General features: G+C 40.6%; 1 protein-coding gene across 1 annotated transcript in view; it reads right to left on the bottom strand.

Moving 5' to 3' along the window:
- LOC117968466 (cell adhesion molecule DSCAML1-like) overlaps positions 1–22,027 on the bottom strand; it is a 99,677-nt gene that overhangs the window by 45,582 nt on the left and 32,068 nt on the right. The window contains exons 3-7 of the mRNA XM_059009495.1: positions 21,837–22,014; positions 17,157–17,356; positions 16,196–16,292; positions 2,117–2,245; positions 656–823 (exon numbers count right to left, since the gene is read on the bottom strand). Of these exons, the coding sequence (XP_058865478.1) occupies positions 656–823; positions 2,117–2,245; positions 16,196–16,292; positions 17,157–17,356; positions 21,837–22,014 (772 nt within the window). The remainder of the gene's footprint in view (positions 1–655; positions 824–2,116; positions 2,246–16,195; positions 16,293–17,156; positions 17,357–21,836; positions 22,015–22,027) is intronic.

The raw sequence follows: 22,027 nt of genomic DNA, 5'->3' as shown, positions 1-22,027 counted from the left end.
GCTCTGTCTGTCTCTGTACACTGTGCTTGTATATTGTGAGCGCTGTCTGTCTCTGTACACTGTGCTTGTATATTGTGAGCGCTGTCTCTGTCTCTGTACACTGTGCTTGTATATTGTGAGCGCTGTCTGTCTCTGTACACTGTGCTTGTATATTGTTAGCTCTGTCTGTCTCTGTACACTGTGCTTGTATATTGTGAGCGCTGTCTGTCTCTGTACACTGTGCTTGTATATTGTGAGCGCTGTCTGTCTCTGTACACTGTGCTTGTGTATTGTGAGCGCTGGCTCTGTCTCTGTACACTGTGCTTGTATATTGTGAGCGCTGGCTCTGTCTCTGTACACTGTGCTTGTATATTGTTAGCTCTGTCTGTCTCTGTACACTGTGCTTGTATATTGTGAGCGCTGTCTGTCTCTGTACACTGTGCTTGTATATTGTTAGCTCTGTCTGTCTCTGTACACTGTGCTTGTATATTGTTAGCTCTGTCTGTCTCTGTACACTGTGCTTGTATATTGTGAGCGCTGGCTCTGTCTCTGTACACTGTGCTTGTATATTGTTAGCGCTGTCTGTCTCTGTACACTGTGCTTGTGTATTGTGAGCGCTGGCTCTGTCTCTGTACACTGTGCTTGTGTATTGTGAGCGCTGGCTCTGTCTCTGTACCTGCTTCCTCAGTGCTGATGGTGAGCTCCTTGCTGGCCTCACTGCGTCCGATCTTGTTGAAGGAGTACATGCGGATGCTGTAGACCCGTGCTGGGTGCAGCTCCACAATGTTCGCCTGGTTTATCGTGGGGGAAATGTTCCTTGTGGCGTGCTTGAAATCCCACGAGTCTGCAATCGAGAGTGAGAGAGAGTGTGAGGGAGGAGAGTTTGAGGGGGGTGGAGAGGTGGGAGAGGTGAGGAAAGATGAGGGGTGACGGAGAGAGAGCAGAGAGAGAGAGAGAAAGAGGAGAGGGATGGGGAGGGCGAGAGAGAAGGGAAAGCTGGGGAGGTAGTGTGGAGAGTGAGGGAGTTTGAGAGAGTGTGTGGGAGACTGGGAGTTTGAGGAAATGTGTGGGAGAGTGAGGGAGTGTGAGGGAGACTGAAGGACCATGTGGGAATGAGGGAGTGGGAGGGAGTGGGAGGGAGTGTGTGGGAGTGGGAGGGAGTGTGAGGGAGTGTGTGGGAGTGGGAGGGAGTGGGAGGGAGTGTGTGGGAGTGGGAGGGAGTGTGTGGGAGTGGGAGGGAGTGTGTGGGAGTATGTAGGAGTGAGAGGGTGTGTGAGAGAGTGTGCTGGAGTGTGAGGGGCTGTGTAGGAGTGTGAGGGTGTCAGAGTGTGTTGGAGTGTGTTGGAGTGTGTGGGGGTGTGTGGAAGTGAGTAGGAGTGTGTGGGAAGGTGTTAGAGTGTGTAGGAGTGTGTGAGAGCATGTTAGAGTGTGTTGGAGTGTGAGGGGGTGTGGGAGTGTGTTAGAGTGTGTTGGAGTGTGAGGGGGTGTGTGGGAGGGTGTGGGAGTGTGTTAGAGTGTGTTGGAGTGTGAGGGGGTGTGTGGGAGTGTGTTACAGTGTGTAGGAGTGTGTGAGAGCATGTTAGAGTGTGTTGGAGTGTGAGGGGGTGTGTGGGAGGGTGTGGGAGTGTGTTAGAGTGTGTTGGAGTGTGAGGGGGTGTGTGGGAGTGTGTGGGAGTGTGTTACAGTGTGTAGGAGTGTGTGAGAGCATGTTAGAGTGTGTTGGAGTGTGAGGGAGCATGTAGGAGTGTGTGAGAGTGTGTTAGAGTGTGTAGGAGTGTGTGGGAGTGGGAGGGGGTGTGTGGGAGTGTGTGGGAGGGTGTTAGAGTGTGTAGGAGTGTGAGGGAGCATGTAGGAGTGTGTGAGAGCATGTTAGAGTGTGTAGGAGTGTGAGGGAGCATGTAGGAGTGTGTGAGAGCATGTTAGAGTGTGTAGGAGTGTGAGGGAGCATGTAGGAGTGTGTGGGAGGGTGTTAGAGTGTGTAGGAGTGTGAGGGGGTGTGTGGGAGTGTGTGGGAGGGTGTTAGAGTGTGTTGGAGTGTGAGGGGGTGTGAGGGGGTGTGTGGGAGTGTGTGAGAGCGTGTTAGAGTGTGTTGGAGTGTGAGGGTGTGTGTGGGAGTGGGAGAGGTACAGCAGTGTACCTGACTTGTTCTTGTACTCAATGTCGAAGCTTGTGATAATGCTGTTCCCATCGAATCTCTGAGTCCAGCGCAGGTTCATGCTTCGAGCCTTCACCTCTCGCACCTCCAACTCGGGGGGGTCGGGGGGCTCTGTGGAGAGGGGGGATTAGAGGCCGTTTCAGATACCCCCATTTCATATTTGTTTGATACCTTGTTTATATTCACAGTGACTCAGAATCAGATTCGTTGCCTTGTTTATATTCAGATTCAGATTCGTTACCTTGTTTATATTCAGATTCAGATTCGTTGCCTTGTTTATATTCAGATTCAGATTCGTTACCTTGTTTATATTCAGATTCAGATTCGTTACCTTGTTTATATTCAGATTCAGATTCGTTACCTTGTTTATATTCACAGTGACTCAGATTCAGATTCGTTGCCTTGTTTATATTCAGATTCAGATTCGTTGCCTTGTTTATATTCAGATTCAGATTCGTTACCTTGTTTATATTCAGATTCAGATTCGTTACCTTGTTTATATTCAGATTCAGATTCGTTGCCTTGTTTATATTCAGATTCAGATTCGTTGCCTTGTTTATATTCAGATTCAGATTCGTTGCCTTGTTTATATTCAGATTCAGATTCGTTGCCTTGTTTATATTCAGATTCAGATTCGTTGCCTTGTTTATATTCAGATTCAGATTCGTTACCTTGTTTATATTCAGATTCAGATTCGTTACCTTGTTTATATTCAGATTCAGATTCGTTGCCTTGTTTATATTCAGATTCAGATTCGTTACCTTGTTTATATTCAGATTCAGATTCGTTGCCTTGTTTATATTCAGATTCAGATTCGTTACCTTGTTTATATTCAGATTCAGATTCGTTGCCTTGTTTATATTCAGATTCAGATTCGTTGCCTTGTTTATATTCAGATTCAGATTCGTTACCTTGTTTATATTCAGATTCAGATTCGTTGCCTTGTTTATATTCAGATTCAGATTCGTTACCTTGTTTATATTCAGATTCAGATTCGTTGCCTTGTTTATATTCAGATTCAGATTCGTTGCCTTGTTTATATTCAGATTCAGATTCGTTGCCTTGTTTATATTCAGATTCAGATTCGTTACCTTGTTTATATTCACAGTGACTCAGATTCAGATTCGTTGCCTTGTTTATATTCAGATTCAGATTCGTTGCCTTGTTTATATTCACAGTGACTCAGAATCAGATTCGTTGCCTTGTTTATATTCAGATTCAGATTCGTTACCTTGTTTATATTCAGATTCAGATTCGTTGCCTTGTTTAAATTCACAGTGACTCAGAATCAGATTCGTTGCCTTGTTTATATTCAGATTCAGATTCGTTGCCTTGTTTATATTCAGATTCAGATTCGTTACCTTGTTTATATTCAGATTCAGATTCGTTGCCTTGTTTATATTCACAGTGACTCAGAATCAGATTCGTTACCTTGTTTATATTCAGATTCAGATTCGTTACCTTGTTTATATTCAGATTCAGATTCGTTGCCTTGTTTATATTCAGATTCAGATTCGTTACCTTGTTTATATTCAGATTCAGATTCGTTACCTTGTTTATATTCAGATTCAGATTCGTTGCCTTGTTTATATTCAGATTCAGATTCGTTACCTTGTTTATATTCACAGTGACTCAGATTCAGATTCGTTGTCTTGTTTATATTCAGATTCAGATTCGTTACCTTGTTTATATTCAGATTCAGATTCGTTACCTTGTTTATATTCAGATTCAGATTCGTTACCTTGTTTATATTCAGATTCAGATTCGTTACCTTGTTTATATTCAGATTCAGATTCGTTACCTTGTTTATATTCAGATTCAGATTCGTTACCTTGTTTATATTCACAGTGACTCAGAATCAGATTCGTTGCCTTGTTTATATTCAGATTCAGATTCGTTACCTTGTTTATATTCAGATTCAGATTCGTTGCCTTGTTTATATTCAGATTCAGATTCGTTGCCTTGTTTATATTCAGATTCAGATTCGTTGCCTTGTTTATATTCAGATTCAGATTCGTTGCCTTGTTTATATTCAGATTCAGATTCGTTGCCTTGTTTATATTCAGATTCAGATTCGTTACCTTGTTTATATTCAGATTCAGATTCGTTGCCTTGTTTATATTCAGATTCAGATTCGTTACCTTGTTTATATTCAGATTCAGATTCGTTGCCTTGTTTATATTCAGATTCAGATTCGTTACCTTGTTTATATTCAGATTCAGATTCGTTACCTTGTTTATATTCAGATTCAGATTCGTTACCTTGTTTATATTCACAGTGACTCAGATTCAGATTCGTTGCCTTGTTTATATTCAGATTCAGATTCGTTACCTTGTTTATATTCAGATTCAGATTCGTTGCCTTGTTTATATTCAGATTCAGATTCGTTGCCTTGTTTATATTCAGATTCAGATTCGTTGCCTTGTTTATATTCAGATTCAGATTCGTTACCTTGTTTATATTCAGATTCAGATTCGTTACCTTGTTTATATTCAGATTCAGATTCGTTACCTTGTTTATATTCAGATTCAGATTCGTTACCTTGTTTATATTCAGATTCAGATTCGTTACCTTGTTTATATTCAGATTCAGATTCGTTACCTTGTTTATATTCAGATTCAGATTCGTTACCTTGTTTATATTCAGATTCAGATTCGTTACCTTGTTTATATTCAGATTCAGATTCGTTACCTTGTTTATATTCAGATTCAGATTCGTTGCCTTGTTTATATTCAGATTCAGATTCGTTGCCTTGTTTATATTCAGATTCAGATTCGTTGCCTTGTTTATATTCAGATTCAGATTCGTTACCTTGTTTATATTCAGATTCAGATTCGTTGCCTTGTTTATATTCACAGTGACTCAGATTCAGATTCGTTGCCTTGTTTATATTCAGATTCAGATTCGTTGCCTTGTTTATATTCAGATTCAGATTCGTTACCTTGTTTATATTCAGATTCAGATTCGTTACCTTGTTTATATTCAGATTCAGATTCGTTGCCTTGTTTATATTCACAGTGACTCAGAATCAGATTCGTTACCTTGTTTATATTCAGATTCAGATTCGTTACCTTGTTTATATTCAGATTCAGATTCGTTACCTTGTTTATATTCAGATTCAGATTCGTTGCCTTGTTTATATTCAGATTCAGATTCGTTGCCTTGTTTATATTCAGATTCAGATTCGTTGCCTTGTTTATATTCAGATTCAGATTCGTTGCCTTGTTTATATTCACAGTGACTCAGATTCAGATTCGTTACCTTGTTTATATTCAGATTCAGATTCGTTGCCTTGTTTATATTCAGATTCAGATTCGTTACCTTGTTTATATTCAGATTCAGATTCGTTGCCTTGTTTATATTCAGATTCAGATTCGTTGCCTTGTTTATATTCAGATTCAGATTCGTTACCTTGTTTATATTCAGATTCAGATTCGTTGCCTTGTTTATATTCAGATTCAGATTCGTTGCCTTGTTTATATTCAGATTCAGATTCGTTGCCTTGTTTATATTCAGATTCAGATTCGTTGCCTTGTTTATATTCAGATTCAGATTCGTTGTCTTGTTTATATTCAGATTCAGATTCGTTGCCTTGTTTATATTCAGATTCAGATTCGTTGCCTTGTTTATATTCAGATTCAGATTCGTTGCCTTGTTTATATTCAGATTCAGATTCGTTACCTTGTTTATATTCACAGTGACTCAGATTCAGATTCGTTGCCTTGTTTATATTCAGATTCAGATTCGTTGCCTTGTTTATATTCAGATTCAGATTCGTTGCCTTGTTTATATTCAGATTCAGATTCGTTACCTTGTTTATATTCACAGTGACTCAGATTCAGATTCGTTGCCTTGTTTATATTCAGATTCAGATTCGTTGCCTTGTTTATATTCACAGTGACTCAGAATCAGATTCGTTACCTTGTTTATATTCAGATTCAGATTCGTTACCTTGTTTATATTCAGATTCAGATTCGTTACCTTGTTTATATTCAGATTCAGATTCGTTACCTTGTTTATATTCACAGTGACTCAGATTCAGATTCGTTACCTTGTTTATATTCAGATTCAGATTCGTTACCTTGTTTATATTCAGATTCAGATTCGTTGCCTTGTTTATATTCACAGTGACTCAGATTCAGATTCGTTACCTTGTTTATATTGAGATTCAGATTCGTTACCTTGTTTATATTCAGATTCAGATTCGTTGCCTTGTTTATATTCAGATTCAGATTCGTTACCTTGTTTATATTCAGATTCAGATTCGTTGCCTTGTTTATATTCAGATTCAGATTCGTTGCCTTGTTTATATTCAGATTCAGATTCGTTGCCTTGTTTATATTCAGATTCAGATTCGTTGCCTTGTTTATATTCAGATTCAGATTCGTTGCCTTGTTTATATTCACAGTGACTCAGATTCAGATTCGTTACCTTGTTTATATTCAGATTCAGATTCGTTACCTTGTTTATATTCAGATTCAGATTCGTTACCTTGTTTATATTCAGATTCAGATTCGTTGCCTTGTTTATATTCAGATTCAGATTCGTTACCTTGTTTATATTCAGATTCAGATTCGTTACCTTGTTTATATTCACAGTGACTCAGATTCAGATTCGTTGCCTTGTTTATATTCAGATTCAGATTCGTTGCCTTGTTTATATTCAGATTCAGATTCGTTGCCTTGTTTATATTCACAGTGACTCAGAATCAGATTCGTTACCTTGTTTATATTCAGATTCAGATTCGTTACCTTGTTTATATTCAGATTCAGATTCGTTACCTTGTTTATATTCAGATTCAGATTCGTTGCCTTGTTTATATTCAGATTCAGATTCGTTGCCTTGTTTATATTCAGATTCAGATTCGTTGCCTTGTTTATATTCAGATTCAGATTCGTTACCTTGTTTATATTCAGATTCAGATTCGTTACCTTGTTTATATTCAGATTCAGATTCGTTGCCTTGTTTATATTCAGATTCAGATTCGTTACCTTGTTTATATTCAGATTCAGATTCGTTACCTTGTTTATATTCACAGTGACTCAGATTCAGATTCGTTACCTTGTTTATATTCAGATTCAGATTCGTTACCTTGTTTATATTCAGATTCAGATTCGTTGCCTTGTTTATATTCACAGTGACTCAGATTCAGATTCGTTACCTTGTTTATATTGAGATTCAGATTCGTTGCCTTGTTTATATTGAGATTCAGATTCGTTACCTTGTTTATATTCAGATTCAGATTCGTTGCCTTGTTTATATTCAGATTCAGATTCGTTGCCTTGTTTATATTGAGATTCAGATTCGTTACCTTGTTTATATTCAGATTCAGATTCGTTGCCTTGTTTATATTCAGATTCAGATTCGTTGCCTTGTTTATATTCAGATTCAGATTCGTTACCTTGTTTATATTCAGATTCAGATTCGTTACCTTGTTTATATTCAGATTCAGATTCGTTACCTTGTTTATATTCAGATTCAGATTCGTTGCCTTGTTTATATTCAGATTCAGATTCGTTGCCTTGTTTATATTCAGATTCAGATTCGTTGCCTTGTTTATATTCAGATTCAGATTCGTTACCTTGTTTATATTCACAGTGACTCAGATTCAGATTCGTTGTCTTGTTTATATTCAGATTCAGATTCGTTACCTTGTTTATATTCACAGTGACTCAGATTCAGATTCGTTGCCTTGTTTATATTCAGATTCAGATTCGTTACCTTGTTTATATTCAGATTCAGATTCGTTGCCTTGTTTATATTCAGATTCAGATTCGTTGCCTTGTTTATATTCAGATTCAGATTCGTTACCTTGTTTATATTCAGATTCAGATTCGTTACCTTGTTTATATTCAGATTCAGATTCGTTGCCTTGTTTATATTCAGATTCAGATTCGTTACCTTGTTTATATTCAGATTCAGATTCGTTACCTTGTTTATATTCAGATTCAGATTCGTTACCTTGTTTATATTCACAGTGACTCAGAATCAGATTCGTTACCTTGTTTATATTCAGATTCAGATTCGTTGCCTTGTTTATATTCAGATTCAGATTCGTTACCTTGTTTATATTCAGATTCAGATTCGTTGCCTTGTTTATATTCAGATTCAGATTCGTTACCTTGTTTATATTCACAGTGACTCAGATTCAGATTCGTTGCCTTGTTTATATTCAGATTCAGATTCGTTACCTTGTTTATATTCAGATTCAGATTCGTTACCTTGTTTATATTCAGATTCAGATTCGTTACCTTGTTTATATTCAGATTCAGATTCGTTGCCTTGTTTATATTCAGATTCAGATTCGTTACCTTGTTTATATTCAGATTCAGATTCGTTACCTTGTTTATATTCAGATTCAGATTCGTTACCTTGTTTATATTCAGATTCAGATTCGTTACCTTGTTTATATTCAGATTCAGATTCGTTGCCTTGTTTATATTCAGATTCAGATTCGTTGCCTTGTTTATATTCAGATTCAGATTCGTTGCCTTGTTTATATTCAGATTCAGATTCGTTGCCTTGTTTATATTCAGATTCAGATTCGTTACCTTGTTTATATTCAGATTCAGATTCGTTGCCTTGTTTATATTCAGATTCAGATTCGTTACCTTGTTTATATTCAGATTCAGATTCGTTGCCTTGTTTATATTCAGATTCAGATTCGTTGCCTTGTTTATATTCAGATTCAGATTCGTTGCCTTGTTTATATTCAGATTCAGATTCGTTGTCTTGTTTATATTCAGATTCAGATTCGTTACCTTGTTTATATTCAGATTCAGATTCGTTGCCTTGTTTATATTCAGATTCAGATTCGTTACCTTGTTTATATTCAGATTCAGATTCGTTGCCTTGTTTATATTCAGATTCAGATTCGTTGCCTTGTTTATATTCAGATTCAGATTCGTTACCTTGTTTATATTCAGATTCAGATTCGTTACCTTGTTTATATTCAGATTCAGATTCGTTGCCTTGTTTATATTCAGATTCAGATTCGTTGCCTTGTTTATATTCAGATTCAGATTCGTTGCCTTGTTTATATTCAGATTCAGATTCGTTACCTTGTTTATATTCAGATTCAGATTCGTTGCCTTGTTTATATTCAGATTCAGATTCGTTACCTTGTTTATATTCAGATTCAGATTCGTTACCTTGTTTATATTCAGATTCAGATTCGTTGCCTTGTTTATATTCAGATTCAGATTCGTTGCCTTGTTTATATTCAGATTCAGATTCGTTGCCTTGTTTATATTCACAGTGACTCAGAATCAGATTCGTTGCCTTGTTTATATTCAGATTCAGATTCGTTACCTTGTTTATATTCAGATTCAGATTCGTTGCCTTGTTTATATTCAGATTCAGATTCGTTGCCTTGTTTATATTCACAGTGACTCAGAATCAGATTCGTTGTCTTGTTTATATTCAGATTCAGATTCGTTGCCTTGTTTATATTCAGATTCAGATTCGTTGCCTTGTTTATATTCAGATTCAGATTCGTTACCTTGTTTATATTCAGATTCAGATTCGTTGCCTTGTTTATATTCAGATTCAGATTCGTTGCCTTGTTTATATTCAGATTCAGATTCGTTACCTTGTTTATATTCAGATTCAGATTCGTTACCTTGTTTATATTCAGATTCAGATTCGTTACCTTGTTTATATTCAGATTCAGATTCGTTGCCTTGTTTATATTCAGATTCAGATTCGTTACCTTGTTTATATTCAGATTCAGATTCGTTACCTTGTTTATATTCAGATTCAGATTCGTTGCCTTGTTTATATTCAGATTCAGATTCGTTGCCTTGTTTATATTCAGATTCAGATTCGTTACCTTGTTTATATTCACAGTGACTCAGATTCAGATTCGTTGCCTTGTTTATATTCAGATTCAGATTCGTTGCCTTGTTTATATTCAGATTCAGATTCGTTACCTTGTTTATATTCAGATTCAGATTCGTTGCCTTGTTTATATTCAGATTCAGATTCGTTGTCTTGTTTATATTCAGATTCAGATTCGTTACCTTGTTTATATTCAGATTCAGATTCGTTGCCTTGTTTATATTCAGATTCAGATTCGTTGTCTTGTTTATATTCAGATTCAGATTCGTTACCTTGTTTATATTCAGATTCAGATTCGTTGCCTTGTTTATATTCAGATTCAGATTCGTTGCCTTGTTTATATTCAGATTCAGATTCGTTACCTTGTTTATATTCAGATTCAGATTCGTTGCCTTGTTTATATTCAGATTCAGATTCGTTACCTTGTTTATATTCAGATTCAGATTCGTTACCTTGTTTATATTCAGATTCAGATTCGTTACCTTGTTTATATTCAGATTCAGATTCGTTGCCTTGTTTATATTCAGATTCAGATTCGTTACCTTGTTTATATTCAGATTCAGATTCGTTGCCTTGTTTATATTCAGATTCAGATTCGTTACCTTGTTTATATTCAGATTCAGATTCGTTGCCTTGTTTATATTCACAGTGACTCAGATTCAGATTCGTTGCCTTGTTTATATTCAGATTCAGATTCGTTGCCTTGTTTATATTCAGATTCAGATTCGTTACCTTGTTTATATTCAGATTCAGATTCGTTACCTTGTTTATATTCAGATTCAGATTCGTTACCTTGTTTATATTCAGATTCAGATTCGTTGCCTTGTTTATATTCAGATTCAGATTCGTTACCTTGTTTATATTCAGATTCAGATTCGTTACCTTGTTTATATTCACAGTGACTCAGATTCAGATTCGTTGCCTTGTTTATATTCAGATTCAGATTCGTTACCTTGTTTATATTCAGATTCAGATTCGTTACCTTGTTTATATTCAGATTCAGATTCGTTACCTTGTTTATATTCAGATTCAGATTCGTTACCTTGTTTATATTCAGATTCAGATTCGTTACCTTGTTTATATTCAGATTCAGATTCGTTACCTTGTTTATATTCAGATTCAGATTCGTTACCTTGTTTATATTCAGATTCAGATTCGTTACCTTGTTTATATTCAGATTCAGATTCGTTACCTTGTTTATATTCAGATTCAGATTCGTTGCCTTGTTTATATTCAGATTCAGATTCGTTGCCTTGTTTATATTCAGATTCAGATTCGTTGTCTTGTTTATATTCAGATTCAGATTCGTTACCTTGTTTATATTCAGATTCAGATTCGTTACCTTGTTTATATTCAGATTGAGATTCGTTGCCTTGTTTATATTCAGATTCAGATTCGTTGCCTTGTTTATATTCAGATTCAGATTCGTTGCCTTGTTTATATTCAGATTCAGATTCGTTGCCTTGTTTATATTCAGATTCAGATTCGTTGCCTTGTTTATATTCAGATTCAGATTCGTTACCTTGTTTATATTCAGATTCAGATTCGTTACCTTGTTTATATTCAGATTCAGATTCGTTGCCTTGTTTATATTCACAGTGACTCAGAATCAGATTCGTTGCCTTGTTTATATTCAGATTCAGATTCGTTGCCTTGTTTATATTCACAGTGACTCAGAATCAGATTCGTTACCTTGTTTATATTCAGATTCAGATTCGTTGCCTTGTTTATATTCACAGTGACTCAGAATCAGATTCGTTGCCTTGTTTATATTCAGATTCAGATTCGTTACCTTGTTTATATTCAGATTCAGATTCGTTACCTTGTTTATATTCAGATTCAGATTCGTTGCCTTGTTTATATTCAGATTCAGATTCGTTGCCTTGTTTATATTCAGATTCAGATTCGTTACCTTGTTTATATTCAGATTCAGATTCGTTACCTTGTTTATATTCAGATTCAGATTCGTTGTCTTGTTTATATTCAGATTCAGATTCGTTGCCTTGTTTATATTCAGATTCAGATTCGTTACCTTGTTTATATTCAGATTCAGATTCGTTACCTTGTTTATATTCAGATTCAGATTCGTTACCTTGTTTATATTCAGATTCAGATTCGTTGCCTTGTTTATATTCAGATTCAGATTCGTTGCCTTGTTTATATTCAGATTCAGATTCGTTGCCTTGTTTATATTCAGATTCAGATTCGTTGCCTTGTTTATATTCAGATTCAGATTCGTTGCCTTGTTTATATTCAGATTCAGATTCGTTGTCTTGTTTATATTCAGATTCAGATTCGTTACCTTGTTTATATTCAGATTCAGATTCGTTGCCTTGTTTATATTCAGATTCAGATTCGTTGCCTTGTTTATATTCAGATTCAGATTCGTTACCTTGTTTATATTCAGATTCAGATTCGTTACCTTGTTTATATTCAGATTCAGATTCGTTACCTTGTTTATATTCAGATTCAGATTCGTTGCCTTGTTTATATTCAGATTCAGATTCGTTGCCTTGTTTATATTCAGATTCAGATTCGTTACCTTGTTTATATTCACAGTGACTCAGAATCAGATTCGTTGCCTTGTTTATATTCAGATTCAGATTCGTTACCTTGTTTATATTCAGATTCAGATTCGTTACCTTGTTTATATTCAGATTCAGATTCGTTGCCTTGTTTATATTCAGATTCAGATTCGTTGCCTTGTTTATATTCAGATTCAGATTCGTTACCTTGTTTATATTCACAGTGACTCAGATTCAGATTCGTTGCCTTGTTTATATTCAGATTCAGATTCGTTGCCTTGTTTATATTCAGATTCAGATTCGTTACCTTGTTTATATTCAGATTCAGATTCGTTGCCTTGTTTATATTCAGATTCAGATTCGTTGCCTTGTTTATATTCAGATTCAGATTCGTTGCCTTGTTTATATTCAGAATCAGATTCGTTACCTTGTTTATATTCAGATTCAGATTCGTTACCTTGTTTATATTCAGATTCAGATTCGTTGCCTTGTTTATATTCAGATTCAGATTCGTTGCCTTGTTTATATTCACAGTGACTCAGATTCAGATTCGTTGTCTTGTTTATATTCAGAATCAGATTCGTTACCTTGTTTATATTCAGATTCAGATTCGTTGCCTTGTTTATATTCAGATTCAGATTCGTTACCTTGTTTATATTCAGATTCAGATTCGTTACCTTGTTTATATTCAGATTCAGATTCGTTACCTTGTTTATATTCAGATTCAGATTCGTTGCCTTGTTTATATTCAGATTCAGATTCGTTGCCTTGTTTATATTCAGATTCAGATTCGTTACCTTGTTTATATTCAGATTCAGATTCGTTGCCTTGTGTATATTCAGATTCAGATTCGTTACCTTGTTTATATTCAGATTCAGATTCGTTACCTTGTTTATATTCACAGTGACTCAGATTCAGATTCGTTGCCTTGTTTATATTCAGATTCAGATTCGTTACCTTGTTTATATTCAGATTCAGATTCGTTACCTTGTTTATATTCAGATTCAGATTCGTTACCTTGTTTATATTCAGATTCAGATTCGTTACCTTGTTTATATTCAGATTCAGATTCGTTACCTTGTTTATATTCAGATTCAGATTCGTTACCTTGTTTATATTCAGATTCAGATTCGTTACCTTGTTTATATTCAGATTCAGATTCGTTGCCTTGTTTATATTCAGATTCAGATTCGTTGCCTTGTTTATATTCAGATTCAGATTCGTTGCCTTGTTTATATTCAGATTCAGATTCGTTGTCTTGTTTATATTCAGATTCAGATTCGTTGCCTTGTTTATATTCAGATTCAGATTCGTTACCTTGTTTATATTCAGATTCAGATTCGTTGCCTTGTTTATATTCAGATTCAGATTCGTTGCCTTGTTTATATTCAGATTCAGATTCGTTGCCTTGTTTATATTCAGATTCAGATTCGTTGTCTTGTTTATATTCAGATTCAGATTCGTTGCCTTGTTTATATTCAGATTCAGATTCGTTACCTTGTTTATATTCAGATTCAGATTCGTTGCCTTGTTTATATTCAGATTCAGATTCGTTGCCTTGTTTATATTCAGATTCAGATTCGTTGCCTTGTTTATATTCAGATTCAGATTCGTTACCTTGTTTATATTCAGATTCAGATTCGTTACCTTGTTTATATTCAGATTCAGATTCGTTGCCTTGTTTATATTCAGATTCAGATTCGTTACCTTGTTTATATTCAGATTCAGATTCGTTACCTTGTTTATATTCAGATTCAGATTCGTTACCTTGTTTATATTCACAGTGACTCAGATTCAGATTCGTTGCCTTGTTTATATTCAGATTCAGATTCGTTGCCTTGTTTATATTCAGATTCAGATTCGTTGTCTTGTTTATATTCAGATTCAGATTCGTTGTCTTGTTTATATTCAGATTCAGATTCGTTGTCTTGTTTATATTCACAGTGACTCAGATTCAGATTCGTTGCCTTGTTTATATTCAGATTCAGATTCGTTACCTTGTTTATATTCAGATTCAGATTCGTTGCCTTGTTTATATTCAGATTCAGATTCGTTGCCTTGTTTATATTCAGATTCAGATTCGTTGCCTTGTTTATATTCAGATTCAGATTCGTTACCTTGTTTATATTCAGATTCAGATTCGTTGCCTTGTTTATATTCAGATTCAGATTCGTTGCCTTGTTTATATTCAGATTCAGATTCGTTGCCTTGTTTATATTCAGATTCAGATTCGTTGCCTTGTTTATATTCAGATTCAGATTCGTTGTCTTGTTTATATTCAGATTCAGATTCGTTGTCTTGTTTATATTCAGATTCAGATTCGTTGCCTTGTTTATATTCAGATTCAGATTCGTTGCCTTGTTTATATTCAGATTCAGATTCGTTGTCTTGTTTATATTCAGATTCAGATTCGTTACCTTGTTTATATTCAGATTCAGATTCGTTGCCTTGTTTATATTCAGATTCAGATTCGTTACCTTGTTTATATTCAGATTCAGATTCGTTACCTTGTTTATATTCAGATTCAGATTCGTTACCTTGTTTATATTCACAGTGACTCAGATTCAGATTCGTTACCTTGTTTATATTCAGATTCAGATTCGTTACCTTGTTTATATTCAGATTCAGATTCGTTGCCTTGTTTATATTCAGATTCAGATTCGTTGCCTTGTTTATATTCAGATTCAGATTCGTTGCCTTGTTTATATTCAGATTCAGATTCGTTACCTTGTTTATATTCAGATTCAGATTCGTTACCTTGTTTATATTCAGATTCAGATTCGTTACCTTGTTTATATTCAGATTCAGATTCGTTGCCTTGTTTATATTCAGATTCAGATTCGTTGCCTTGTTTATATTCAGATTCAGATTCGTTACCTTGTTTATATTCAGATTCAGATTCGTTACCTTGTTTATATTCAGATTCAGATTCGTTACCTTGTTTATATTCAGATTCAGATTCGTTGCCTTGTTTATATTCAGATTCAGATTCGTTGCCTTGTTTATATTCAGATTCAGATTCGTTGCCTTGTTTATATTCAGATTCAGATTCGTTGCCTTGTTTATATTCAGATTCAGATTCGTTGCCTTGTTTATATTCAGATTCAGATTCGTTACCTTGTTTATATTCAGATTCAGATTCGTTGCCTTGTTTATATTCAGATTCAGATTCGTTACCTTGTTTATATTCAGATTCAGATTCGTTGCCTTGTTTATATTCAGATTCAGATTCGTTGCCTTGTTTATATTCAGATTCAGATTCGTTACCTTGTTTATATTCAGATTCAGATTCGTTACCTTGTTTATATTCAGATTCAGATTCGTTGCCTTGTTTATATTCAGATTCAGATTCGTTGCCTTGTTTATATTCAGATTCAGATTCGTTACCTTGTTTATATTCAGATTCAGATTCGTTGCCTTGTTTATATTCAGATTCAGATTCGTTGTCTTGTTTATATTCAGATTCAGATTCGTTGCCTTGTTTATATTCAGATTCAGATTCGTTGCCTTGTTTATATTCACAGTGACTCAGATTCAGATTCGTTGCCTTGTTTATATTCAGATTCAGATTCGTTACCTTGTTTATATTCAGATTCAGATTCGTTGCCTTGTTTATATTCAGATTCAGATTCGTTACCTTGTTTATATTCAGATTCAGATTCGTTGCCTTGTTTATATTCAGATTCAGATTCGTTACCTTGCACGGTGAGCTGAATCAGGCCCCGATTCTCTCCGTACGAGTTGATGGCGTGACATGAGAAGATCACAGAGTCGCCACGGTCTGCTGGCTTCAGCTGTGAGGGGAGGAGGAAAGTGTGTCAGAGAAACATCTTCAACACCGCAAATCACTGTCTCTCCCAGTCCCTCTCAGTCTCTCCCAGTCCCCTCCAGTCCCTCCCACTCCCTCCCTGTCCCTCTCAGTCTCTCTCTGTCCCTCTCAGTCTCTCTCAGTCTCTCTCAGTCCCTTCTCAGTCCCTCCCACTCCCTCCCTGTCCCTCCCAGTCTCTCCGAGTCTCTCCTTGTCCCTCTCAGTCTCTCCCAGTCTCTCCCTGTCCCTCTCAGTCTCTCCCAGTCCCCTCCAGTCCCTCCCACTCCCTCCCTGTCCTTTTCAGTATCTCCCAGTCCCTCAGTCCCTCCCTGTCCCCCTCAGTCTATCCCAGTATCTCCCAGTCCCCTCCAGTCCCTCCCACTCCCTCCCTGTGCCTCGCAGTCCCTCCCTGTCCCTCTCAGTCTCTCCCTGTCCCTCTCAGTCTCTCCCAGGCCCCCCCTGTCCCTCTCAGTATCTCCCAGTCCCTCCCTGTCCCTCTCAGTCTCTCCGAGGCCCTCAGTCCCTCCCTGTCCCTCTCAGTCTCTCCCAGGCCCTCCCTGTCCCTCTCAGTCTCTTCCAGTCCCTCCCTGTCCCTCTCAGTCTCTCCCTGTCCCTCAGTCTCTCCCTGTCCCTCTCAGTCTCTCCCAGGCCCTCAGTCCCTCCCTGTCCCTCCCTGTCCCTCTCAGTCTCTCCCAGTCCCTCCCTGTCCCTCTCAGTCTCTCCCTGGCCCTCAGTCCCTCCCAGTCCCTCTCAGTCTCTCCCAGGCCCTCAGTCCCTCCCTGTCCCTCCCTGTCCCTCTCAGTCTCTCCCAGTCCCTCCCTGTTCCTCTCAGTCTCTCCCAGGCCCTCACCTTGAGTGTGGAGATGACCTCGTCCCCACTGTCCTTGGTGGTGATGGCGTAGCGTGCGTTCCGGTCGGGGTCGATGACGGTGTCAGCCTTCTCCCAGCGGATGATGATGGGTCGCTCTCCGCGCGCCGTGCAGTTCAGCTCCTTGCTCTGCCCCTTGATGGCGATCGTGGTGTTGGGGTGCGAGGTGATCATGGCAGGGACTGCAGAGGAAGAGGGCAGATTAATACAGACATGATAGAAGGTAATACACAGCTGACTCTGTCTCTTATAGAAGGTAATACACAGCTGACTCTGTCTCTTATAGAAGGTAATACACAGCTGACTCTGTCTCTTATAGAAGGTAATACACAGCTGACTCTGTCTCTTGTTGAAGGTAATACACAGCTGACTCTGTCTCTTATAGAAGGTAATACACAGCTGACTCTGTCTCTTATAGAAGGTAATACACAGCTGACTCTGTCTCTTATAGAAGGTAATACGCAGCTGAGACTGTCTCTTATAGAAGGTAATACACAGCTGACTGTCTCTTATAGAAGGTAATACACAGCTGACTCTGTCTCTTATAGAAGGTAATACACAGCTGACTCTGTCTCTTATAGAAGGTAATACACAGCTGACTCTGTCTCTTATAGAAGGTAATACGCAGCTGACTCTGTCTCTTATGGAAGGTAATATTAAATTATATTAATATTATATGTCTCTTATATAAGACAGGGTCAGCTGTACATATTAATTTGTTATAAAATGTGACCATAGTAAAAGCATAGTGAATAGGTAAGCATTATAAAGCAAACCAGGGTAAACTATGTTAATTGCAGAGTATAACCATGTGAAAAGCATGGGGGAAAACTGCAAAAGGACCATGCAGATTTACCGTGGGGAAGTTGTCTGAGGGAGGGGTATGTATGATGATGTAATCGCTGTTGAAGGATAGTTCTTGAACTGCTGCACTGGATGAGTCAGGAGCTGAACTTATCAAACACCCCTGAACACAGAGACCTCCCAGCCAGCCCTCCCCTCCCCTCCGCTCCTCCAGCCCCTCCCTCCACTCCTCTCTCCTCCACCCCTCCCCTCCTCCACCCCCTCCTCTCTTCTCCTCTCCACCCCTCCTCTCCTCTCCACCCTCTCTGCTCCTCTCCTCTCCACCCCTCCTCTCTGCTCCTCTCCTCCACCCCTCCCCTCCGCTCCTCCACCCCCTCTCTTCTCCTCTCCACCCCTCCTCTCCTCTCCTCTCCACCCCCTCTGCTCCTCTCCTCCCCTCTCCTCTCCACCCCTCCTCTCTGCTCCTCCCCTCTCCATCTCTCCTCTCTGCTCCTCTCCTCTCTTCTCCACCCCTCCTCTCTGCCTCTCCTCTCCTCTCCACCCCTCCTCTCTGCTCCTCTCCTCTCTTCTCTACCCCTCCTCTCTGCTCCTCTCCTCTCCACCCCGCCTCTCTTCCCACCCCTCCTCTCTTCTCCTCTCCTCTCCTCTCTACCCCTCCTCTCTGCTCCTCTCCTCTCTTCTCCACCCCTCCTCTCTGCTCCTCTCCTCTCTTCTCCACCCCTCCTCTCTGCTCCTCTCCTCTCCTCCCCTCCTCTCTGCTCCTATCATCTCTTCTCCACTTCTCCTCTCTGCTCCTCTCTTCTCCACCCCACCTCTCTGCTCCTCTCTTCTCCACCCCTCTCTCCACCCCTCCTCTCTTCTCCACCCCTCCTCTCCGCTCTTCTCCTCTCCTCCCTTCCTCTCTGCTCCTATCATCTCTTCTCCACTTCTCCTCTCTGCTCCTCTCCTCTCTTCTCCACCCCTCCTCTCTGCTCCTCTCCTCTCCACCCCTCCTCTCTCCACCCCTCCTCTCTTCTCCACCCCTCCTCTCCGCTCTTCTCCTCTCCTCCTCCTCTCTGCTCCTATCATCTCTTCTCCACCCCACCTCTCTGCTCCTCTCTTCTCCACCCCTCTCTCCACCCCTCCTCTCTTCTCCACCCCTCCTCTCCGCTCTTCTCCTCTCCTCCCTTCCTCTCTGCTCCTATCATCTCTTCTCCACTTCTCCTCTCTGCTCCTCTCCTCTCTTCTCCACCCCTCCTCTCTGCTCCTCTCCTCTCCACCCCTCCTCTCTCCACCCCTCCTCTCTTCTCCACCCCTCCTCTCCGCTCTTCTCCTCTCCTCCCCTCCTCTCTGCTCCTATCATCTCTTCTCCAGTTCTCCTCTCTGCTCCTCTCCTCTCTTCCCCACCCCTCCTCTCCACCCCTCCGCTCCTCTCCACCCCTCCTCTCTGCTCCTATCATCTCTTCTCCACCCCTCCTCTCTGCTCCTCCCCTCTCCACCCCTCCTCTCTGCTCCTCTCCTCTCCTCTCCACCCCTCCTCTCTGCTCCTCCCCTCTCCACCCCTCCTCTCTGCTCCTCTCCTCTCCTCTCCACCCCTCCTCTCTGCTCCTCTCCTCTCCTCTCCACCTCTCCTCTCTGCTCCTCCCCTCTCCACCCCTCCTCTCTGCTCCTCTCCTCTCCTCTCCACCTCTCCTCTGCTCCTCCCCTCTCCACCCCTCCTCTCTGCTCCTCTCCTCTCCTCTCCACCTCTCCTCTCTGCTCCTCTCCTCTACTCTCCTCTCCTCCCTCGCTCATTGATCCGAGGGGTTCCACTGTTTTGTTTTCATCATTTATTCATCCCTCTCGTGTGAAGAACAGAATATTCAGAGATTCAATCAATAAGAGCAACACAGACTGACAGTTGTGACAGTACAGTGTCAGCTGCTGTGGAATCAGCGAGGGGTACTGTGATCGGTTACTGCTGCATTCCCAATGAGCAGTAAGCAGAGAAGAGGAGGAGGAGGAGGGGGAGGGGAGGGGGGAGAGGGAGGGGGAGGAGGAGGAGGATGAGGAGGAAGAAGAGGAGAGGAAGGGGGAAGAAGAGGAGGAGGAGTAAGAGGAGGAAGAGAAAGAGGAAGAAGAGGAGGAGGAAGAAGAGGGGAGGATGAGGAAAAGAGGAGAGGAAGGGGGAAGAAGAGAGGGAGAGGGGGAGGAGGGGGAGGAGAGGAAGAGGGAGAGGAGGAGGTGGAAGAAGAGGGAGAGGAGGAGGAGGAGGAGAGGGAGAGGGGGAGGAGGAGGAGGAGGAGGAGGTGGAAGAAGAGGGGGAGGAGGAGGGTGATACTGACCAGGTCTGACCCTGCTGTTTAGTTTATCTTTGCTATATCTGAGCAGATCCCAATCCTAAGGTATAACTATAAGAAACAGCTAGACTGCACTTCGGCTGCACTGAAGAAGGCACGCGCTGAAACGTGTGTCCGCTTAGCACAGCTCTCTTTGCTCTTCAGTTATTGATGATTTCACAAGCCTAGTAGAAGAAGCACTCATTCTGCTCAGTCTATCTTGCTGAGGTCTGAGCAGGTCACAGGAACGGTCATTGCTGGAGCGGCTGTCCTCACAGGGGAGAGGTATCAGTTACTCACACCAGTGTCAGGTCTCTATTGAGCTCAGATCAATGAGAATTCACACTCCCCCTCCCCACTGTACACCGCAAATTAGGTGACCTTTTTTCCCAGGCTCTCTTTGTGTGCGCAGGGTGATTGATCGCTCCGATTCATTAAGGACAAAGTGTTATTTGATAGTGTAGGGAAGGAGCTCCCCAGAGACCGAGAATCAATCAGACTCTGCCCTCTGTATTGATCTGCCCAGCGTGCACTCCCTCTCCCTCTCCCTCCCTCTCTCCCTCTCCCTCTCCCTCCCTCTCTCCCTCTCCCTCTCCCTCTCCCTCTCTCTCTCCCTCTCCCCCTCCATCTCTCTCTCCCTCTCCCTCTCCCACTCCCTTTCTTCCTGTCTCACTTTCTCTGTGTCTCACTCTCCAGTGCAGTAGCTCAGTGCAGTGCCTCAGTGCAGTGTATCTCAGTGCAATGTGTCTCAGTGCAGTGCCTCAGTGCAGTGTGTCTCAGTGCAGTGTATCTCAGTGCAGTGTGTCTCAGTACAGTGTCTCAGTGCAGTGTGTCTCAGTGCAGTGTGTCTCAGTGCAGTGTGTCTCAGTGCAGTGCCTCAGTGCAGTGTGTCTCAGTGCAGTGCCTTAGTGCAGTGTGTCTCAGTGCAGTGTCTTAGTGCAGTGTATCTCAGTGCAGTTTGTCTCAGTGCAGTGTGTCTCAGTGCAGTGCCTCAGTGCAGTGTGTCTCAGTGCAGTGTCTTAGTGCAGTGTGTCTCAGTGCATTGTATCTCAGTGCAGTGTGTCTCAGTGCAGTGTGTCTCAGTGCAGTGTGTCTCAGTGCAGTGTCTCAGTGCAGTGTCTCAGTGCAGTGTCTCAGTGCAGTGTGTCTCAGTGCAGTGTCTCAGTGCAGTGTCTCAGTGCAGTGTGTCTCAGTGCAGTGTCTCAGTGCAGTGTCTCAGTGCAGTGTCTCAGTGCAGTGTGTCTCAGTGCAGTGTGTCCTCAGTGCAGTGTCTCAGTGCAGTGTCTCAGTGCAGTGTGTCTCAGTGCAGTGTGTCTCAGTGCAGTGCCTCAGTGCAGTGTGTCTCAGTGCAGTGTGTCTCAGTGCAGTGTGTCTCAGTGCAGTGCCTCAGTGCAGTGTGTCTCAGTGCAGTGCCTCAGTGCAGTGTGTCTCAGTGCAGTGCCTCAGTGCAGTGTGTCTCAGTGCAGTGCCTCAGTGCAGTGTCTCAGTGCAGTGTGTCTCAGTGCAGTGTCTCAGTGCAGTGTCTCAGTGCAGTGTCTCAGTGCAGTGCCTCAGTACTCACTCTTGACAGTCAGGAACATGCTCTTGCTGATGTCGGTTCCCACTCCATTGCTGGCCTGGCACAGGTAGTATCCCATGTCGTCCTCCAGCACGTGTCTGATGAGCAGGGAGCCGTTCCCCAGGATCTGAATCCGATTGGTCAGCGGGACCGGGGTGGTACTGCTGAGGGTTCCCAGTGCCTGGGGAGAGAGA

Source organism: Acipenser ruthenus, chromosome 39 (genome assembly GCF_902713425.1).
Source record: "Acipenser ruthenus chromosome 39, fAciRut3.2 maternal haplotype, whole genome shotgun sequence".
NCBI classification, from domain to species: domain Eukaryota; kingdom Metazoa; phylum Chordata; class Actinopteri; order Acipenseriformes; family Acipenseridae; genus Acipenser; species Acipenser ruthenus.
The sequence above is the reverse complement of the archived record's forward strand: the minus strand, read 5'-3'. Positions and strand labels throughout refer to the sequence as shown.